General features: G+C 46.5%; 1 protein-coding gene and 1 long non-coding RNA gene across 10 annotated transcripts in view; one reads left to right on the top strand and one right to left on the bottom strand.

Moving 5' to 3' along the window:
• Tenm2 (teneurin transmembrane protein 2) overlaps positions 1-21,665 on the top strand; it is a 1,226,262-nt gene that overhangs the window by 1,078,137 nt on the left and 126,460 nt on the right. For 5 of the 9 annotated variants that reach the window (XM_087569430.1, XM_087569429.1, XM_087569434.1 and 2 more), the window contains 3 exon segments: positions 10,794-10,988; positions 16,291-16,491; positions 18,304-18,489. In XM_087569430.1, coding sequence (XP_087425556.1) covers positions 10,794-10,988; positions 16,291-16,491; positions 18,304-18,489 — 582 coding nt within the window. 9 annotated transcript variants of the gene reach the window in all.
• LOC108352202 (uncharacterized) lies at positions 46-3,187 on the bottom strand. The gene is made up of 3 exons (XR_015631521.1): positions 2,998-3,187; positions 345-426; positions 46-196 (listed from the first exon to the last, which is right to left on the bottom strand). It is a non-coding gene; the product is annotated as an uncharacterized LOC108352202 (long non-coding RNA).

Below are 21,665 nucleotides of genomic sequence, written 5' to 3'. Positions count from 1 at the left end.
GAGGCTCCAAGCCACAGTAGAATCATAACAACCCCGAGCCATGGCTGTTAGGTAACATGACTTTAATAGCCATTAGAAACGACAGCTCCTGCTGCCAAACAGCTGTCAATGGAGCCCCAGAAATGCCACAAGCATGGGAACATAAAGTTTCTTTCTCTCTGGGGGTGAGGCTCAGCTCCTATCCAGCTCCGAGAACCTTGAAAAGAGGGAGCAAGGATCCTGTCATTTCCATCCTAACAGGCGAATGGACCCCCTCAACCTGGTCCCTCTTGGCCACATTCTAGCCCATAAATCACCAAGATCACCACCACCACCACCACCACCGACATTTATTGACTCCTTACTGTGTACAGACCACTGCTCTGAGAAGCCACATAATTGTTACACTGAAGCACCGGTAGCCCTGTTGAATACATGAGGATCGCCCTAGAGATGAAGAAAATGAGGGGACCCATGAGGGTAAATAACTTGCTCTCATTACCCAGCTAGGAAGTGTTACTCATGAGATTTGAACCAACAGCTGGGCATAAACTCTTCCTAGTAGACGGGCCATGAGCTGGGCCACAAGAGATGAGGAATAACAAAGAGATGGTTTCTTCAGAGTGCATGTGATTAGCATGCATGAGAGGACTGATTTTTAAATCTGGTGGGAGGTGCTCAGGGGCCACATTCTAATATCAAAGAACAGGTATCTAAGAATCTTCAAGGTCTATCCTGATCTATGTTACTTTTGCTCCATACAGACCACAAAGGCCAATATAGACTAATGGCCATAGATTCCACTACTTACCCCATCAAAGTATAGGGACTGCCCATTCCTCTTTGCTTTTAGCTATCTGGGCTGGAAGAGGCCCGTCATCCCCAGTCTTTACTACTCAGCTGATGGTCTTTTGTGGAAGTCAAGGTCACAGATCACCACCCTCCAGAAACCCCCTCACAAACAACCCTGCTGTCACTCAGAGGTAGAAAACATGAAGGGGTGTGGTTGGGGCTCTGTTGTGCCCTGCTGTTCTGTCTGGAAAGATGGCTAGCTTGCTTCCTCTTGCTGACCCAAAGCAGGAACAGCTGTCTTTGTCCTTGTCCTGGGTTTGGCACTACGACACAATATGTATTTCCTAAGACGCCTGATGACTTCAAGTTAAGGGACAGGGCTAACAAAGTTAAAACATTGCTGGACATGTGACCAATGTGAGTGCCAGAGAACAGGGTGCTAATTCATCAGAGTAATCTGTGCCTGTGACAGCCAGTCAACACTGGCACAAGGGTGAGTTGGAGGAACCCACACAGCCTAGGGGTAGATGATACAAAAGAAAGCAGTGTTTACAGAAAAAGGTGCCAGTATAAGGCTCAAAGTGAGTCACTTGTGGGGGCCCCCCACAAGTGAGACACGAGAACAGAGTTCGATGCAAACGCAAGAGGTTTATTTTTCCAGCACATCAGGGTCAACCCTCAGTCAGCCCCTCATGGTGAGTGACTAGAAGGTGACCCCAAATGGCTATACACAAGCAGTTTTTATACTTTTTAGGGGTACAGATTACATCAGCAAGGTTACAGTTTAAACTTATTGCCTAAGCATACTGACCTTTGAATCTATTGGCTGGCAAGCATAGGACATGCATTCAAACTCTATCTGGGACCAGAGAGTCAGGTGACTATCAGTTAGTACATTCTGCGGTTTTTCAAGAATATTCCTGCTCCTCCCAAGAACTGTGGGTGGAGAATGGAACTTGGCCTAGCCTTGACCCGAAGTGGGAAGCTGGTACTTGGCCTAGTCTTGACCTGAGGCGGTGGGCATAAGGCTTGCAAAAGCCCCTAGGGTCCTTCACCAGTTGCTTCACAGCCTGAATGTGTTCTCAGGAGGATGGAGTGGTGAAAAAGACGGAAGCTCAGGCACTGAAATGAGCTTGATATCACTCTGCACATCCTTAGTTACCTGTGCCCATTTTGGACAATCGTTAAGCTTCTCTGGGCTTCAGTCTTGTCTCTTACGTAACAGGCATGGGTGCCTTGCTGGGATATATGAACATGAACACAGGTGAAGTGTGCAGAAGCATGCCGGCATGCTGACACACTTCAGAAATGCTGAGGTAACCTTCAGAGCAAGCCTCTGATGCCAAGGAGAATAAGGCCATGTGGCAGGGGCAGATTTGAGGATGTGACCCTGATGGCCACAGAGGAGTACACTGCTAAGTAGACACCCCCATTCCAGGCAGCCATAGCTCTCTAAGCTCTGACAATAAGCACCACCAACAGCCCAGACAGGCTGTCCCTGTGACTCATTCTTCCCCCACTATCTGCTTTCCTGTCTCTGCTCCCCAGGAATAAAGAACAAGCCTTCAGGTTCTTCCAGACAGTGATGGAAGGGGGTCTTTCTCCCACTACCACAGAAATACCTCCTTCAGAGCATCCTTGGCAAAGAATCACTTTGCCTTTTGCACAGTGGCCAAGCTCCCTCACCAAATGTGCTCAGGTCCCGTCTACCCTACCTGGGTTGCTTCTGTCTCCCTCTGCCACCGCTGAATGTACATGAGCCCAGATCATGGCTGCAGCCCCCTAGAACGTTGTTCCACAGCCTGTTGCAGTTTAACAACCCAAGGGGAAGGGTTCTTCCTCTCCCCGATCCCTCCCCTGGTCTGAAGAAGTAACTGTGCGAGGATTTCTTGGCAGCTAGACTCAGGAGGAGGGGCTGGAAGCAGGTGTACCCAGAACACGTTCTGCAGCGAGTGACTGAGCAAAGTCACGTCTAACAGACTAGTACAAGGATAACTACAGTCACATATCAAAGATGAACCACGTCCCTGGCACCAAGCCGAGCACTTCACGTGAATGATGTGGTCTCATCTCTTCACAATAAACATTATCTTTATTTCATAGCTAAGGGAACCGGATCTTAGGAAAAGAGAGGTATTTGGGAGGTTTGTCTTTTTTTTTTTTTTTCCTTTTGAAATACAGGGTCTCGGGGTCTCACTCTATAGCCCAAGATGGCCTAGAACTTACTATGTCGTCAGGTTTCAAACTCGTGGCAATCCTCCTGCCTCAGCCTCCCAAGTGCTGGGATGGGATCTCAGGCATTCACCACTGCGCCCCGTCCAGCTGGTGTTTTATAAATACCCTCTGCTGCTTGATTGCTGGTACCCGCATTTGGTACGTGGTTGAATCATCTCACCACACCGTCTTTTGGATTCTAGTCGCACGTTCTAATTCAGTAAACCCAAGATCTCGCGAGAGTGCTTTGTTCCCAGAGTGCTTTGTTCCCAGAGTCTTCAGCCCAGAGGCCAGGCCTTCTGGCTTGTGACTAACAAGTCTGAGTACGAATCCGGATCGCGCTGCTCTGGAACTCTGCAGAGGCTGCCTAATGAGACCTGGAGTCCCCAGGTTACTTTGCTCTTGAAACAAACTATGAACGGCCTCTTTTTTCTTTCTCTTTCTAAACCACACTTGGCTGATCGAGGAAGAGTCCTGGAAGCGGGCGCTTAATCCTGGGGAAGGGAACGAGGCCCCTGGATCAGGGGAAACCCCATTGTTCCAGGAAACACTTTAACAGGAAACGACCCAATCTCTAGAAAGGACGCAGGCTGGAATCGGGGACAGGCATTCTACCCTGTAACTCGTTGGAACGATTTTCCCCTAATGAAAGTAATAGTAATAAAATAATATCTATTGGTTTCTTGCCATGAGCAGGTCCCACCGCATTATTTCATTTCTTTCAATTTCCACTAGAACTCCCTTTAAAGGTTAAAAAAAAAATACTGTAAATGTCTGCTCACACAACTGGGGGTGGGGGGGAGACCAACAGGAAACTCCGTCTAGCTTACCAGACTCTCTAGGAGTGCCTCCTACCAGCTGTAGAGACAGAGGTGAATTCAGCCTTCCAACGTGCCTGAGGGACGCTCCCATGCTTGCGACCACCGTGAAGTTGCAAATCTACCTCAATGCTGCGACCCTAACAAAAGCTAAGCAACTTCTCTGTGGACTTGCCCAGCAGAGGCGCTTGAGAGATACACCAAAGAACTTAAATATTCATATGTAACCAGTGCTGTTGCCACAGACACACGCACCCCTCAGACTCTTTTTTTTTTTTTAAAGCAGCTTAAGTACTTATCGATTGAAAACTTTTAACTCTCAAAATGGAGGCGGCTCCATATCTCTACAGGTATTTTAAATGAATTGAATTAATCATAGGCTTAAAAGTCTCTTGCGATCTTCGTTAACTTCCCTGGGTTTAATTAAAACATCTGTGCACTTTTAATTTATCGATTCATCCGACTCATATGTCATGTTTTTAACACACCCCAGCATGCCCTGCATCATTTTTAACCCGATTTCCACTTAACTAAAGCAATTAAATTCACCCCGGATTAATTAAAGCATCCATACTTTCATGCTTAAGTCAGCGTGTGCTGCTTTCCCCACATGGCTCCTGAATGTCAGAGATTTGACACACCTGATGAGGTTTTTGTCCTTCTGGTAATTCTTCCCCGAGTCGCATTCTTGCTTAAATGTGCCATTTGACAGGATGGGGAATGAGGAGGTTGGTTCTTCAGAAGCTGCCCCACCCCCATCCCCAGAGCTAGGGGCTCTGCCCCTGTCTGCCAGAAGGCACCGTCTGCCTACCTCTCACGGAGAGTCAAGCTGCACTCGCACAAGCGCACATGGACACACATACACAAACAGACACACATACACACACATACACAGAGACACAAACAGACACACAGACAGAAACACAGACACACACACAGACACACACACATACACATGCACATACACACACCACACACCACACACACACATATACACAAACAGACACACATACACACACACACATATACACAAACAGACACACATACACACACATACACAGAGACACAAACAGACACACAGATAGAAACACAGACACACACACAGACACACACACATACACATGCACATACACACACCACACACCACACACACACATATACACAAACAGACACACAGACACACACACATGCACACACACACACACACACACACACACACACACACACACTGAATGCCTGAAGGATCCGGGCTTTTTTTTTTTTTAACCTCTTTAATTCCACTTTCCAACTTCCTCATTCACTCTCCTTGATCACTCGGCCCGTTTTTAATAGGCAAGGGAAACTGAAGTGCTTAGGTCAATAGGCTACCACCACATTGGGCAGGGCCTGTGTCCCATGACACAGCATTTTTCTGTCAGCTGGGACTCCCAGTCTTCAGCAACTGTACTCCACAGAGCCCAGAACCCCTAAGCCCTGGCACACTTCCAGGCTGTGAACGGCTCTTCAACGTTACTTCCCATCTGAGAAGCCCAGAGCTACATCTCTGTGGTCTTTAAGTTTCTACGTAATGGTTGCAGAATCTGAAGAGCCTTCATGCCAGCAAGCTGTATTATTTCCTGATGCAGAGTTCGCCTACTTTTCCATTCGCCTCTCCCTCTGCGGTGACTTATAGAGTTCCCTGTACATGTTAAATAGTAAGTGTTGTCCTGTAGAACGCATTGAGATCTGTCCTCCCAATATCACTTATGACCTGGGTTTGGTTTTAGGCTGGTATCCATTATCGAATAGAAGTTTGAAGTTTTATGTGCTTTGTGGTCTTCTAGAAGGCATATCTTTCATAGCTCCTGAAAAAAGTAAGATTACTCACCAAGGCTTTCTAATATTTCAACTCTTTACATTGTATATAGAGTTGATTCTTTGGTTCAGGGTACAATAAGGGTCAATGGCCTTACAGAAGCCTGCCTTTCTTAACAGCGTTTTGTTGTTGTTTGTTTGTTTGTTTGTTTGTTGGTTGGTTGGTTTTTTTATGTTTTTCTTTTGTTTTGTTTTTGCTCCTTAAGTGGAGTGCCAGTTTTGGGGCTGGGGCCCTTAGCGCTTTGCTTGGCCTCTGACTCAAACGTTTATTGTCAACTACTCTTGTAGGGTGAGGCATCCCCTCCCTCCGCTCTTTACTTCCTGCCACCAAGCCTGTCTGTTTACAATATTAGGTTACCTGTCCGTAGTTGCTGATCTGTTTGGAGTGAAGGCAAGCAGTGCACACTACAACCTCGACAATTTACCTGCGGAGCTAGGGCCTTGTATATTCTCAAGCCTCTTTTTCTAAAGGACCAGTTTCGAATGGGTTTACAGCACCAGACGTGGTGGCTCCCACCTGCAATCCCCGGTTTCAGGAAGCAGCAGCAGAAGGCTGCAAGTTTGGGGCAAGCCTGAGCTACACAGTGAGTGCCGGGGGCTAACCTGGACGATAGATGTGAGACCCTCTCTACAAAATAAATTAATAAAAAAAAATTCTTTTAACCAGCTTTCAAATCACTTCTAAAAGCCCATGGTCCGAGATCGCCACATCACGACTAGTCCAGCTCACAGGTTGTCAACAGTAACCATCTTGCCTCTCTCGCTCTATTAAGCCTCCCCTACAACCCTTCCATCCCCACTGAGCATTCTCTCCACCTAAAGTGGCAGGTAGACAGGATTTGTTTTTCTTAAAACGCCAATGAGTGGCTGGTCCTTTAACTGCCTACCAAGTAAATAGCACTGATAATTCGTCTCCCTTGCAGAGAAGCGGGAAAGGGGAAACTCCGACTTGATCATTAAAACGAGCTTTACACCGTTTAGGTGACTCTAAATTATGTCATTTTTGTGTCATCAGCCTGTTAAGTTGTCAGTCGTTAGAGGCATCGGTGATTTACTTTCCCTCTGCGGGAGTCTTAAAGCTTCCCATTTACGAGATTTAGTAAATCAGGAATCGCCGATTTGTACGCACATTTTAATTAATTTTAAATAGAAGCTTGAGTGCGCAATATTCTACTCCTGGAAGCTGGTGGAATAAGGGAGAGAAAGAGAAAGATGGGAAGATAGAACAACTCACATGTGGCTCCTGACCAGTCAGGACCACAAAGGAAGCTGACAAATTCTTTCCATTCGATCTGTGGTATGTGTGTGTGTGTGTGTGTGTGTGTGTGTGTGTGGTGTGTGTATGTGTATGTGTATGTGTGATGTGTGTGGGTATGTGGTGTGTGTGGTATGTGTGTGTGTGTGTGGTGTGTGGTATGTGGGTGGGTGTGGTGTGTATGTGCCTGTGTGTGTGTGTGCATGTGTGTGTGTGCATGTGTGTGTGGTGTGTGGTATGTGGGTGTGTGTGGTGTGTATGTGCCTGTGTGTGTGCATGTGTGTGTGTGTGCATGTGTGTGTGGTGTGTGGTATGTGGGTGTGTGTGGTGTGTATGTGCCTGTGTGTGTGTGCATGTGTGTGTGGTGTGTGGTATGTGGGTGTGTGTGGTGTGTATGTGCCTGTGTGTGTGTGCATATGTGTGTGGTGTGTGGTATGTGGGTGTGGTGTGTGTTTATGTGTGTATATGTGTGTGCATGTGTGTATGTGTGTATATGTGTGTGTGCATGTGCATGTGTGTGTGTATGTAGTATGTGTGGTATGTGAGTGTGTGTGGTGTGTGTGTGTGTGTATGTGGTATGTGTGGTATGTGGGTGTGTGTGGTGTGCGTGGTATGTGGGTGTGTGTGGTGTGTGTGGGTGTGTGTTGTGTGTAGTATGTGGGTGTATGTGGTATGTGTGTATGTGCCTGTGTGCATGTGTATGTATACACAATGGCATGTGTATGAGAACCTTGACATTTCTCCTATCACATCAGCCCTTCCAGTCAGGTTGGGGATCCAGTGTGGAAAATCACAAGACCATTCACTGCTTGTCTAACAGGTGTCAGCTCCCATGTTGATTCCTTGGTCAAGTCACTTCACCTCCCCATCCCAGCCACTCTGAAAGGGATTTTTAAAGGGGATACTTAATACCCCAGGACACACGAAGAGACTAGCTGCTGAACTTGGGGCTTCCTGCCACCCGGACCTTTGGTGTTTTCATTTCTGCTTTGTGCTACTTCTTGGCGGGATACGGAGTCCAAATAATTTTCCTTTCCAGTCTCAAAACAAAATTAATGATCATTGTGTGATTACAGTCAATCAATCAATCAATAAAATACAAATGGGTTCCCAGTTTCCACTCAGCGTCTCAGGCATGAACAAATCTGAGCCACACAGAGTTATTTTGAAGCCCTGGTATGACTTGTGTCTGAGACTCAGTTATAGGTGGGGTTCCTGGCTCTCCATGCTGCAAACCCTGTAACCACTAGCTTTGACCAGTGGCGGTGAATTCCTTGAGTTTCACTCTTCCAATCAGTCTCTTTAGGGCTCTTCAATGTGGGCACCGGCCAAGCCTCTGAGTGTCCTGCATTCCAACATGCATGAGTGTCTTCCATTTCTGCCCACGCTCTCAGAGAGCTTGCATCCAACAAACCGAGGGGGGAAGAAGGCTGCATTTAGGACCGCCATGACCTGACTCTTCTTCACTTTTCCCTAAGTAATTAAAGTAGGTCACACTTTAAACTTGATTCCCCAGGCTTCTGATATATATATATCAACTCTTATTTTCTAGACAATTCTATTTTTTCCCACCACGTGGAGTGTGTGCAAAAGAAAAAGGAGAAAATAACCCTTCCTTTTGTCAACTGATATAGACAGTAGTCAATCGTTTCCCTTCCCTACCCTGTGGGAGTAAGAGAGTTGTCATGGTAGTGATCTGAGGTCGCCTTGTCGTCCGTCTGTGTAGCCCATGTAATGTGCAGGATGCAGATCAGCCACAGCCTTGGACAACTAGACATTGTGTCCATGCATTTCTCACTGTTGTTTATTTCAGATCTGAGGGGGAAGGGGGGGTGTGATACATATTCTAGTCTTCCTTCTGGAGATCTTCCCTTGTGACCCAGATCGGAAATGACGAGGAGATTTTCTCTTGAATGCCAGCTTGTCCTCTTTTGAGGTCTTATCCCGAGCATTGCAATGTCTTTCAGGTTCTTTCTAGGCTCAGGAGAAGATGCCAGGGTTCATTCATGTTGTCTGCAGAGTTATAAAAGGGGGGCATAATGGTCTGCTTGAATACATTTGCGTTCCTGACCTTGACCATGAATCCTATAATGAACCAATGTCATGCAAACTTTGTTTGTCTCCAAATCTCTCTCAAGACCTCAAGAAAATCACATTTTGAAGTAGAGAAAAGATCCACGTTCTTTTCTCTCCTCTCTCCAGGACAATCAGTGTCTCTAGTAACTACAGAATCCCTCGCTCAACACCCTAAGTGTAAAAAGCGCGCGTCCTGTCTTTAGAAAGGTTCATCTGAATTCAGCATGTGTCTTTGATGTCATTTGAACCCATTTCTCCCTAGACACTTCATGAGGATAAGAATTTTAGAAATAATACTCCCCAACATTTTCAACAACTACCCTCTTAAAAAGTATTTGGGAAGATAATATCTCATCAATCGTGTGCGAACTATTGAGATGTTTTGTTTCAAAATCAGTCTGAAATTGAAGGGAAAATTCATTGTGTTTGCAACATGAGGTCCATTTGAGGCCTTGTTCTTCCTCTGCCTTTCACAAGTACTCCTTAGTGCTTTCCTATAAATCCTTGCATATCAAGAATGCAGGCAAAGTTTTTACCCAAGTCAGTCAACAGTCTAGACCTCATCACTAACAGGAAATCTTTGTTAAGCACCGTGCCTGTTCTCTGGAAGCTCATATGTCCCTGGAAAGTCAAACACTCACAGACGCACATGAATGACTGTCCCATGACCACAGGGAAAAAAGAGAAAAGCAGGGCGAGCAGTGGACTAAGAAGCAAGACGACAGAATTCTCATTCTGCTCCGGAATGCTGAGCTCCCCTAGTTTGTACGTATGCGCCGTCCGAGAAGAGTTCTCAGAACCTGGGCTTAAAATCACACACACCACCAGTGGCCGCAGAATGCCTCCATGGGTCCTATCTGAAGGTCTCTTCCTGAAGTGTTTCGCCATAAGCGGGCAGCCAGAGAAACATTTCATTTAGAAGATAGATTGGAAATACAGGTTTATTGCAACTTGTTGATGGTGTGGGAAGCCTAGAGCCTGAAGGAGGCCACCAAAATCCCCTTGTAAATGAACTCTGAAAGTAAGAAGTGGTACCGTCAAAGCCAACTTAAACAAGAGGCGATGGTATTCCAGGCAGTCCCCACAAAGTTCTCAGCCTTCAACCCAGACCTGAAGGCAGGAGGGGAGGGAGGGATTACTGTAGCTGGCATGTCTTTGGCCTGTCTTGCTTCTCTCTCTCTCTCTCTCTCTCTCTCTCTCTCTCTCTCTCTCTCTCTCTCTCATATATATATATATATATATATATATATATATATGTCTCTCTAATGAGCCAAGCTTGTTTTACCTTTGTAATTTAATTCATATGTTCTTTTAAATAGATACACTTACTTCTTCATGATATAGGTAACAAGCTAAGGCTCAAGTGTGTTCAGAACAGGAGTCAACTTTTCTGAGGATAAAAATAATAAATAAAATACACCCAGACCTGCAGTTCCAGTAGCATCCTCAACAGTACGGCACAGCGGTAGACTTTGTTGACCTGGGTTTCAGTTGGGTCCCTGCTTGTGAGCCTCGAGCTAACACAGAGATAATATCACCAACCCGAGTCTCGAGCGCATGGTGGAATCCTGATCATAGCTGCCCCTCGCAGGGCATAAAATGTACTCTGCCGTACCTGGCTGTGCTTGAGCAGGAGCCACCGACAGCAGTGGCTTTGTTTGTTTGTTTGTTTGTTTGTTTGTTTTTTACTTGAAGGTGGCTAAGTCCTCAGCCTACAAGGTTGTATGTGAAGCTGGGACAACAGACAGACAGAGCTCCTCAGATGTCGATCCCTCTGTGACCTGGCATTCTCTTTCATTTTGCAGCTGCCTGCCCTGTTCTGTGCAGTGGGAATGGACAGTATTCCAAAGGGACATGCCAGTGCTACAGTGGCTGGAAAGGAGCAGAATGCGATGTGCCCATGAACCAGTGCATCGATCCTTCCTGTGGGGGCCACGGCTCCTGCATTGATGGGAACTGCGTGTGTGCAGCTGGCTACAAGGGCGAGCACTGCGAGGAAGGTAAGCACCAGCAGGCGGGTGGCAGGTCAGCCATAGAGGAGCTGCACAGGGCTAATCTTGGCCAGAGAGTCCAGGATTGGGCTCCCAGGGTTGGAAAGAAAATGTCACTCAGCAGTTTGCATCCAGACCTTTAAACCACTGGGCTTTGGTAAACTTCCTTAGTTGTAGAATAGGAAAGACCTATGGAGATGTTTCTGGAAAGAATGTTTTTGTTTTACCCTGATTTGCAGACATTAGCTCCTTCTCTCTTCCTCCTTGTTTTTTTTCAGTAGCTTTTTGCCTCTTGTTTGTCTGACTGTCTGTCTGTACTCTCTTCCCTGTACTCTTTCGTTTCTTCTCCAGATCTTTTTGAAAACTTCTTTGTGCTCTCTCTCTCTCTCTCTCTCTCTCTCTCTCTCTCTCTCTCTCTCTCTTTCTCTCTCTCTCTCTCTCTCTCTCACACACACACACACACACACACACACACACACACACACACACACAATGTGCACGTGGCAGTCTGAGTACAGCTTACAGGAGTTGGTTCTTTTCTAGTACTGTGTGGATGAACCTAGGTCATTGGCCCTGTAAGAGGCGCTACCTGATACACCATCTTGCCAGGCCCCCTGCCCTAGATCCAATTCCCTATTTTCTCCCATTTCATTTAAAGGCCTCTAATTGAGAATTTCTGGAACTGTCTAGAGGAAAGAAACAAGGAATCCTAAGGCCCCCCCTCTCCTCCCTCAAAGCTGGCTTCTTGATGTTGTTATGATTTGATTTCTCTCTTCTTAGTATTCTGAGGCCCATGCACATCTCTGTAAATATTTCAACAAAACCTCCTATCCTCAGAGAGCAGGCAGGCTCGAAAGACTGTAGTTATGTGGGTCATTTTGAAACACCCCCCCAGCGCCTACAGCAAGTCAGGGGAACAAAGCTATACAGACTGGCCTAGACCTTGATGCAGCGCTAACCAGTCCTCCCAAACCAGAGTCGCGATGCCTTATCCTGAGATATACATTGCCAGCTTCCCTTGTAAAAACCCCCATTTCGTCCTGTCTACAACTGCGGCCTCAAAAGAATCAGCTTCTATGATATTATTCTTACACAATTTTTCAATATATCAGTAACAATATCCTGAATGTCACCCAGAAGCCTGACCCCCACGAGACCTCCCCTCACTCAATTCACTCTACATTCTCCCTCTCTTATGAAGGGAAGCCTCCGTGTATTTTTCATCATTTAACCAAATTGGGGATGGAGGAAATACTGATTTAATAATCCCGCTGGAAAGGTCAAAGTTCCTGAAGATGAATGGATTACGGGAGGCAAAGCTGCCTCTGCTGAAAACATAGGGCAGGTCAGTGATATGACAGGAACGGTTAAAGTGACCTTCTACGTACACTGCTGGACAGTATTGAGGTACAGCGCAAGGGGGCTGTCGGTCTTCGGGGGTTCTCTCCAGGAAAGATGGTGTTTGAGTGGAATGTCAGTTAGTTCCTCGACTTTCGTGCCCTCCCAGGCAGTCTTATGCAAATGTTCAGAAGGAATCGACCATACAACGGAACAAGTAAGCCGCAGGGAGCAGTGTAGAAAGATGCGATCTCCCCTATTGATCTCCGATACCCCAAAAGAATGAGCGCAGGTGATGCATACGCTGTTTCCCAGAGAGGAAATGGAATTGGAACACCTGAATCAGCACTTTTCCTTCCATTTAGCTTTTCTATTTTCTGATATTCATCACCGTCATAACGTCCAGACGCTTTACCCGACGTGACCACAGCAAGGCCATCAATAGCTGCCACCCTCTGTTTCTGCTGCATAAACATTGTTGCTCTGTTAACAAATTTGTACAAGAAAATGAAGGGTGCCTTCTTGAGAGGTTGCATGGTGGTGTCCGGGGAAGTGGGAAGGAGACTAGAGGGGAGCTGACAGGTTGGTTTAAGTCGGCCATGTTTCCATGTCAGTTTCATGGCTGAGTCATTTTTCAATGACATTTAACTTCATAAATGGAATTCATGGTTCTTGGGGGGGGGGGTTCATAGTACACATTGTTTGTAAAACTCCTGTGGCCTCCTTTTCCATCCATGGGGACAGAAATGGCATTTACAACCCGTTTTGACAAATCTACAGAGGACCCAGGACCAAACGAGTTCTAATGATTTCAGCTGCCAGGAGCTAGTGTTTCGAGGGAGAGAACACAGTTAGCTGAGCAAGGCCAATGTCCTCCTTTTAAATACAACTGTTTCTATTTATAAACCTTCCTAAAAAAACCACAGAGTCTCTCCTGCCAGAAAAAGGCTCTAAAGGCATGACCAAACGACCGTCCGATGAAATCGGGACCAAATTTAAAATTCACAGTAAAGCTGTTCCCTTAAAACTTGATTTTGGTCATTCCATCAGCCCCTGTGATTACAGAGTGCAGAGGGCATATTTACTGATACCACTGACCGGAGAAAATGTTACCTCATATTTCTAGATACTATAAATGGCCTTTTTGATGACATTCTAGTACAGGGGTAATAAATCTCCATGGATTTCCCTCCTTTCTTCTTACCATAATTCAGGACAGAGAAAGTAGCTAATACATCTAGAAGAAAAGTCTCCTCCTCCTTCTCTTCCTCCTCCTCCTTCTCTTCCTCCTCCTCTTTCTCTTCTTCCTCCTCCTCTTCCTCCTCTTCCTTCTCTTCCTCCTCTCCCTCTTCCTCTTCCTCTCTCTTCCTTTCTCTCTCTCTCTCCCTCTCTCTCTCGTATATGTGCATCTAATGTCATTATCTCTTTTATATTTTATTATTTCATCAGTTTTTTTAAAAGACTATGATACATTCTTTAAAATCTTTTGTCTGTTGGTACCTCACCAAATACTTGAAATGGTTGATTATAGTCTGAAAGCATTTTTAAGAAATAATGCACAAGGTATTTTATGGGTATTTTGATTTTGATTTTGCCTTCTCAGAAATGGGGACGGTATTTTAAAAAAAAACTAAAGGGCGGGGTCTCCTTTAGAAGAAGAACATGAACATGATTGATTCTGGGTGAATAAGTTCATATGTGGGTCAATGCTAAAAACATATTATTTCCCCACACAAGAAATAACAGCAGCTAGATATGGCGGAACACACCTGAAACACCAGTCCTTGTGAGGCTGAGACAGAGAGATCACAAGTTTAAGGCTGACCTGGGCTGCGTAGTGGGTTACAGGTTTGCTGTAATTCATAGCAAATCCCTGTATTGAGAGCATGGGAAGGAGGGAAGTAAAGGAGAGAGAGAGAGAGAGATAATTGCACCATAGCTCTGCTAATGGCACATGCACATAGCTGTCTGTCATTTGTTCCTACATGCACTAAACACAGCATTCACTCTTACACGTGCCAGATAACAAACACTGTAAATAGCACCTAACTCTTTTCATAAACGTCTTTTATGTGTTTGAACCTCACTTCAAACTTATATACAGATGTCTGCTGCCCTCACTGTGTGAAGCCAATTGGAAGTTATCAAAGGGTTTTTGCATCACCCAGAGTTCAGTTCCCCCAACCATAAGGACTCCATTCTAAAATGACTGTAACTAGTTTAAGTAATACTATGAGCATCTGTAACGAAGAAGGATTCGCTAAAACTTACCCTCCTGGGGATAGAAAAGGTCATTCTTTTCCACATGGCTCAAACAATGTGGAAGTGACTTCCATAAATGGTAACTTCCTGGAAACATCCAAATGGAATTCTCTTAATGCCGAAAACTGCTTTTGCCTTTAGAGAGGGATCTTTTTAGAGAGCTTTGTGGAACGTTGCTGCTTCTAATCAATCCATAGTCTTTAGGTCTGACTCCCTCAGGACTAGAAAGTTTATGAAACACAGATCATGTAAATGATGTCATATTTAGAGTCAGTGTATTATCAGTAATAAAACTTATAGGAGCACCATCTTGTGCTTAAATAAGAAGGCATTAAACATTAACAGTAGAGCAAGAATTGCTATGTAGAGAGCCTCCAGAAGTGACCATCTCGTGACTAAGGAACCAAAGTCTTTACAAATTTTCATCTTGACATTAGGTGAGGAGAGGTGACTAAAATATTCTATGAAGATTTGGGCCACCGAGTGGCACAAAGACACACAGAGATTAAATCATTGCCAGAATGGCTCCCCAAAATTACGAGTAGTGGAATTGTAAGAAGTCTCCAGTTGACTGTGTCTCACCCCCACAAGATGATATCGCATCACTTCACTGTGGGCCACAGGCCCAGGTTCAAACGATGGAAACGAGTTTGTCTCTTTCAAATAAGAATACAGCCATTCCACACTTCCCTGGCCCACAAGGCACAGCTGATCCCTCTAGAGAAGTCCCATTTTCCATCCTAACCCAGCAACCAAGCTGGGCACATGCTGTGCAAATCTTCCCCAAAACCATGTAAAGAAGCCAGTCTGCCTGTCTCAATACCCATCTATGTGGCATGCAAACCAGATAGACACCTAAACTTTGACGTCCCCATAATTAAAATCTCTGTCCTCAATAGCTACCCCTGGCAGGTTGCTCTCGATTTGATTCCTTCTGCTATGTAGCCACTCAGATCTTGAGGACAGCCAAGGAATCAGACTGTGAAACATACAGGGACAATAACACCTGAAATCTACTGTTAACCTGCCCGGTAGGCAGTCTCGGGGAGTCATGGCCGTGGCTCATAACACTGGCCTATCCACACTACTCGGGACCACCCGTGAGAAGGCGACACTCTGATCTGCTACACACCCACCTTCACCTCTTGCACTCTGCACCTACGCTAACGCCCTCAATAGGTGTGTGCTCAGAGAGAGAAGTTAAGTTCAAACCCAGCCTAAGTGAAAAGTAATTAGGAAGGTGACTCATGTCTGACTTTCAGGGGGTTTTCTTTTTAATCTTCCGTTCCCTTTTTGAAATCAAGGACTCATGAGGTTAGAACCAGCCCCTCTGCTTTCTCAAAGAAGGGGCGGGGGACGGTAATCGGGCTTGGCCATACATACAGAGGACATCACATGTATTCCCGGATCCCGTCGTAGATCAGTCAAGGTGGAAGGTTAGAAAGTGCGGAATGCAAAATTTGGACAGCACACCTTTCTATCCGTGAAGACACCATAGCTGGCTCTTGCTAACAGTGCCTGAGGAATTCCCTTGGTTCTCTTGTATCTTCTTTACCGCTTAAGACTGGTATTCTAAAGATAAAAGCCCCTGTTTATGGCTGCCGAGGAACCGCACGAGTGGTTTAGGCATCTTCCTTTGTTTGTGCGGGTGACAGTTAGTGCCTTGTGGCCCGTTCTTCATGAGTGACGACTGTTTCTCTTCTTGTTACAGTGGATTGCTTGGATCCAACCTGCTCCAGCCATGGTGTCTGTGTGAACGGAGAGTGTCTATGCAGCCCCGGCTGGGGCGGGCTCAACTGCGAGCTGGCGAGGGTCCAGTGCCCAGACCAGTGTAGTGGGCATGGCACTTACCTCCCTGACTCTGGCCTCTGCAACTGTGATCCGAATTGGATGGGTCCCGACTGCTCTGTTGGTAAGCCATGAGGTCCTCGCCTCAGTTTCACACACTCAACCCTTGTGCTCCGTCCCATTCTGGGTGGAAGGAAATCTCATCTTCGCCCTCGGCTTGGGATAAGAGGGACTTTGGTTGGATTTTCGGTGCCTTTCTCACTCTTGTCTCCTTTAGCCTTGAAGGTCGTGGTCTTTGGGGATGAAAAGAAAAATCAAATGATTGTGTTGGTTCCTGTCCCTCTTTGGTTCCACTGCCACAAATGGATGGCAGGCCCAGGAGGGATACTTCTGTTTGCATTATAGGTTTTCTTAAATACACTCCCTAAAGGTAGCAGAAAACAAAAACAGGAGAAAAACAGAACAATTCAGTCCCAGACAAACAGAATAGAACGTCCTATAAAACAGAAAAGAGGCTCCCTCGGGGTGTCGTGTGAACATGTTATAAAGCTCTGTAGTTCTCCGGTGACAGGAAAATAATGAAGTTATGCTGTGCACTTTATTTTCCTAAAATTAAGAGTATGTGTCTTACTTCCCAAGTGACCTTAAAAAAAAAATGGGACAGTTCAACAGTTCAAGCCTGCCCCAGCCTTCCCAAGAAAGGTTCTCTTCACTGATGAGTGTCTATCCAAGCAAAGCCATCACCGTGTCGCCCCCTTCACTGGGGTGCTGAGACAGCTGTCAGATTGCCATGGCAATCAGAAAGGGAAGAGATGTGTGAAGCTTTGCCGACGACGACGAGGAAAGTAATGAATCTTTTATTCCGAAAAGAAAAGGAAAGGAGTCAGCCCACTCCCACTCACCTCTGGCTTCATCTGCTGGCAATCCTGGCAAAGTTCTGCAGAGGGTGGGGGAGACGCAGAGTCCTAGCCCCAAGTCCCCATTGTACTGCAGACGTGATGTGACTTTGAGCAAGTCACTGTCCTTCCTGGTGTGGTTTTTTTTCCCCCTCCCCTGGCATGACGAGCCATGCCTCCCTCAGTGGGCTGTTGTAAGGATGAATGTCTGGCACGTGCTTGTCCTCGCGTGATAGGTTTGGAACGCCAGAGTGAATATCTGTCTGTCTGTCTCCTCCCCCCCGCCTCCCCCACAAAAGACTTTGAGCTCCTTTGAGAAAGAAGCCGTGCAAGTGCAGCATTCACAGTGGTTGTCTTTACCATAGAGTGACGATCTGGGGAAACGTGTGGGTCTATAGGCATTGTGAGGGTGGAGCAGCAGGGACCCCAACAGGCTTCAGTGGCTTGGTCAGTTCAGGCTCTCAATGAGGAAGAACCCTAGCTGAACGGACAGTCAGAATCTACCAGATAGTTCTTTTGCATGAGAGGTGTGCCTCCCAGTCAGCCTTGTCAAACGGGAGCTACAGCCTGACCTCCTCTCAGATGGTCTCAGGATCTAGAAGAGCTGACGTCACACTCCAGTGAGTATCCAAACCACCCAGAGGACTTGTTAAAGTGAATTGGCGAGCCCAGCTCCCGCAACACATCTAATGGATCCCAACCTGGGCGCAAGAATTTGCATTTCTTTACATTTCTAACAAGTTCCCAGGTGATTGAGGATGCTACTGGCCCAGGAGCCACATGGCTGAGAGGACCACTGCTCTAGAAGAGAGGAAATAAATAAATAAATAAATAAATAAATAAATAAATAAATAAATAAATAAATAAATAAATAAATGTAAAGTAGCAAAATCACTACCCAACCGGCAGAGAGACATAGCAAGGACGCTATGGCTGCTGGGCCTCGGGACCAGCACTTGGAGCCATGTGTGTGGTCTGGCTTCCGTGAAGGACTTCACCCCCACTGTGGTGTTGAGCTGTAATCATTGTTTTTCTTCCAGAAGTGTGCTCAGTAGACTGTGGCACTCACGGCGTCTGCATCGGGGGAGCCTGCCGCTGTGAAGAGGGCTGGACAGGCGCGGCTTGTGACCAGCGCGTGTGCCACCCCCGCTGCATTGAGCACGGGACCTGTAAAGATGGCAAATGTGAATGCCGAGAGGGCTGGAATGGTGAACACTGCACCATTGGTAGGCAAACGGCAGGCACCGAAACAGGCACATATTGCTTTATTTTCATAAATCGTAGATCGATAGTGACGGTCGCGCATTGCAACGGGCTGTTCCCTCAGGGACACATGTGCCCTCCAGTATCCCGCTGCCTCTCCAAATCTCCGTGGGGGTTAGGGAAGCAGAGGGGAGGCGACGTTCCAACATTGGAAAAGCCTTTCCCTTCTTTGCAGGATTGCACTTTGGGGTGGAAAGAGACCCAATCAGATAACGAACCCTATCCAAAGCACTCATCCTGGGGAGGAAACAATGCACCAGCATGGGAAACCGTCAGTGCCTGAAGCTGCCAAGCACCCTGATACCGCTGTGCCCTTGTTCCCTGTTCTCTCTGGCCGGCCATCCAGGTCCTCCGGACAGCCAGGCAAACCGCCATACTTCTTTCTTGCTCACTCAGCCCAGTGGCTGACTCCTGAGCTTCCCCGCCTTACAGGACCCCACATCATTCTCCACTCAGCTACCGTTCATACATAAATTTCTTGATCAGAAAGTTATACACGGAAATCTGTAAGCCTCTAATCCCAGCACTCGAGAGGCAGAAGCAGGTAAATTTCTGAGTTACAGACCACCCTGCTTTACAGAGTGAGCTCTGGGACAGCTAGGACTACTCAGAGAAATTCTGTCTCAAACACCACCGCCCGCTGTTTTTGTTTTTGTTTTTAAAGATCTGTTCTTTGTGAAGAAGTAATCATTTTAAGGGTCAGCATTGAGGCACACTCAGCCCAGTGGTTGACCCCAAAATATAAGATATCCCCCCCAAAATAATAAATAACGGTTTTAAGGTTTCTTCCTTTGGTTTCGGGGGTTGTTTGTTTGTTTGTTTGTTTTTGTCGTTTTGTGTTTGCTTTTCCCTTTTTTGGCTTGGGAAAGCACAGACTCCTCTGAATGGATCCCTCTCTTTGATGGAGGATTGGAAGCCAATCCTATTCTCTCAGGTGGTGAACATTACCAGCAATCCACCCAACCATCCTTTTTTCCTCCAGCTGTTGCTCTTGTCGCCTATATAAGTCTGCCGTGGAACCCTTCCACACCAGACTTGATAACCCACTAGTTTGCACAGGACCTTCAGGGGAGCCTCCAACCAAGCAAGTGCTTTCCCAGTCAAGCTACCCTTGAATCTCACCATAAGTTCAGAGGCCTGTCCTCTGTTCTAGCCCCAAACCCCAAACTGTAGCTTGGCTCTCTAGCACGAGATCTAAGGAGGGGAGCTCACACAGGGCTGGCTGATGAGGTCAGACTCAGTTTCCCATGCTGTTCATTCGGGCAGTAAAACAGAGATGACATGCACTGCCTCTACAGAGGATCTCACTCCGTTCTACCCAATTGGCCATCTGAGAGGCAGCATGCCAATCAGGGCTGTGACTATGGCACTGGGACCCTGCTGGGACAGTCTGTTAGCAGTGAATTGTTATCGCAGTCTCTCAATGGTGCTCCAGGTCCTGCATCCCCTGCAGCCACTCTCCTCTCAGCTCCCCACAGAGGCGGAGGGACTATTCGCCAGACTTTCAGGGGGAGGGATGTGCACAACCCAAGACAGTCCTTACAGAGGCTTCCACTCTGCCGGGATTTCTGATGTACTTCTGCATGCCTGGTGTGTTTTACATAAAATTCCCTCCCCATCTCCCAGATCTCGGTTGTCCCTATTGTCCCCCCCTCCGTCCAAAAACTCTTGCCAATCAAGACCCATGAGGTAAATAATCCCACCATCTCTCAAGTCATATACTCAAGTCAACGTTGGTTCACCCTTTCTCTATCTGGGAAGTAAAGGGCAGGGATAGTGTCTCCAGAGTGAAGCCTGTGGGCTCTCACTCCTGCTATACACTATTTTGTTGTTGTTGATGTTGTTCTGGAAATAGTTCACAAGAGGAAAGCGCAGGTAGATCTATGGCAAGTGCTGGCCAACTGTGGCCAAAGGGATAAACCTGGCCTGCTGCCAGATTTTTCTATGGCTTGCTAGCGAAGAACTGTTTCCGACAGCGTTTAAGCCTTCATAGAAATCCAGAAAAAAAATAGTTTCTGACATTTGACAATTCTACAGTTCTATGAAATTCAAATTTCAGTGTCCATACACAGACCATCAGTAGAGGACAGCCACGCCAGTTCTATGGCATCCCGTCAGTTGCTAGCTAACTTCAGCATCGAGGAATCACAACAGTGGATACAAAGCCCCCCACAAAGCCAATCGTTATCTGGCCTTTTAAAGGAAAAAGTGACTGAACTCTAAATGAGAAAATTGCCTAAGTCCAGATGAAGAGAGAAGAGAGGTAAAAAGAAAGGCAGGTGGTGTCCCCGTGAGGAAGAGACATCCTCTGTGGATTGATAAATCTTGGGGCCAAAGAAAAAGGGGAGAGGATCCACAGAGCAGTTGTGAGGGAAGACCCAAAAAAATGTGAGCTGTCTCTGGGGACTTTGAACAAGAAATGGACCGATGGCAGACAGCTTTGATCTCAGCAGAGGACAATGAGATTGTGGCCAGCAGGGGAGCCAGGTACTTCAGTCAAGCAGGCCCTTGGGTGCAATGACCTAGCAAAGGGTCTCTCTCTCTCTGCTCCTTGAAGCATTCGGCTCACATCTCTGGGATCTGACATCCATGAGTTCTTGAGGGTTGTCAAGGAAGTGCCAGTTTATATTCCGTAAAAAGAATGACAAGGTGCTGGTTCAGGGAAGTCCCTGGTTCGAAGTTAGGATGCCCAGCGAGGTTAGAGTCTAGTCTATGAAAGTTGTTAAGACTGCAATAGCCAAAGCTTTTTCTTGGGAGAGACCAGGGCTCCCGGGTTTGTTACTAGGACCCGGGCTGTCTCTTTCTGGTTTTCTTCTCTGTGTTTTCTCAGGGACAGCAAATGTCCCTTAGTTGGTAAGAGTCCCTACTGGAAAATTCGGTAGAAGATCATCCGTGCATAATTACATCTTAAGCTTTCCAGCTCCTGGCCCCGGGAGCTGCTTTCTGGAGTTTTAGTCTTTCGGTTTGAACAGACGTCCTTGTCATCTTGCAGAAAGTAAATGCCACAATTCACAAGTCCAGAATCAGCCCTCCTCCTCGGGGACACTGACAGTCAGAGGGAAGAGAAGAACTTAGGTCCTTTCCACACAGAGCCTCAAATGCTATGTTTTGAAGATAGAAAACAAACAAGGAGGAAATG

The sequence above is a fragment of the Rattus norvegicus genome, chromosome 10 (assembly GCF_021556685.1).
Source record: "Rattus norvegicus strain SHRSP/BbbUtx chromosome 10, alternate assembly SHRSP_T2T, whole genome shotgun sequence".
NCBI classification, from domain to species: Eukaryota; Metazoa; Chordata; class Mammalia; order Rodentia; family Muridae; genus Rattus; species Rattus norvegicus.
The sequence above is the reverse complement of the archived record's forward strand: the minus strand, read 5'-3'. Positions and strand labels throughout refer to the sequence as shown.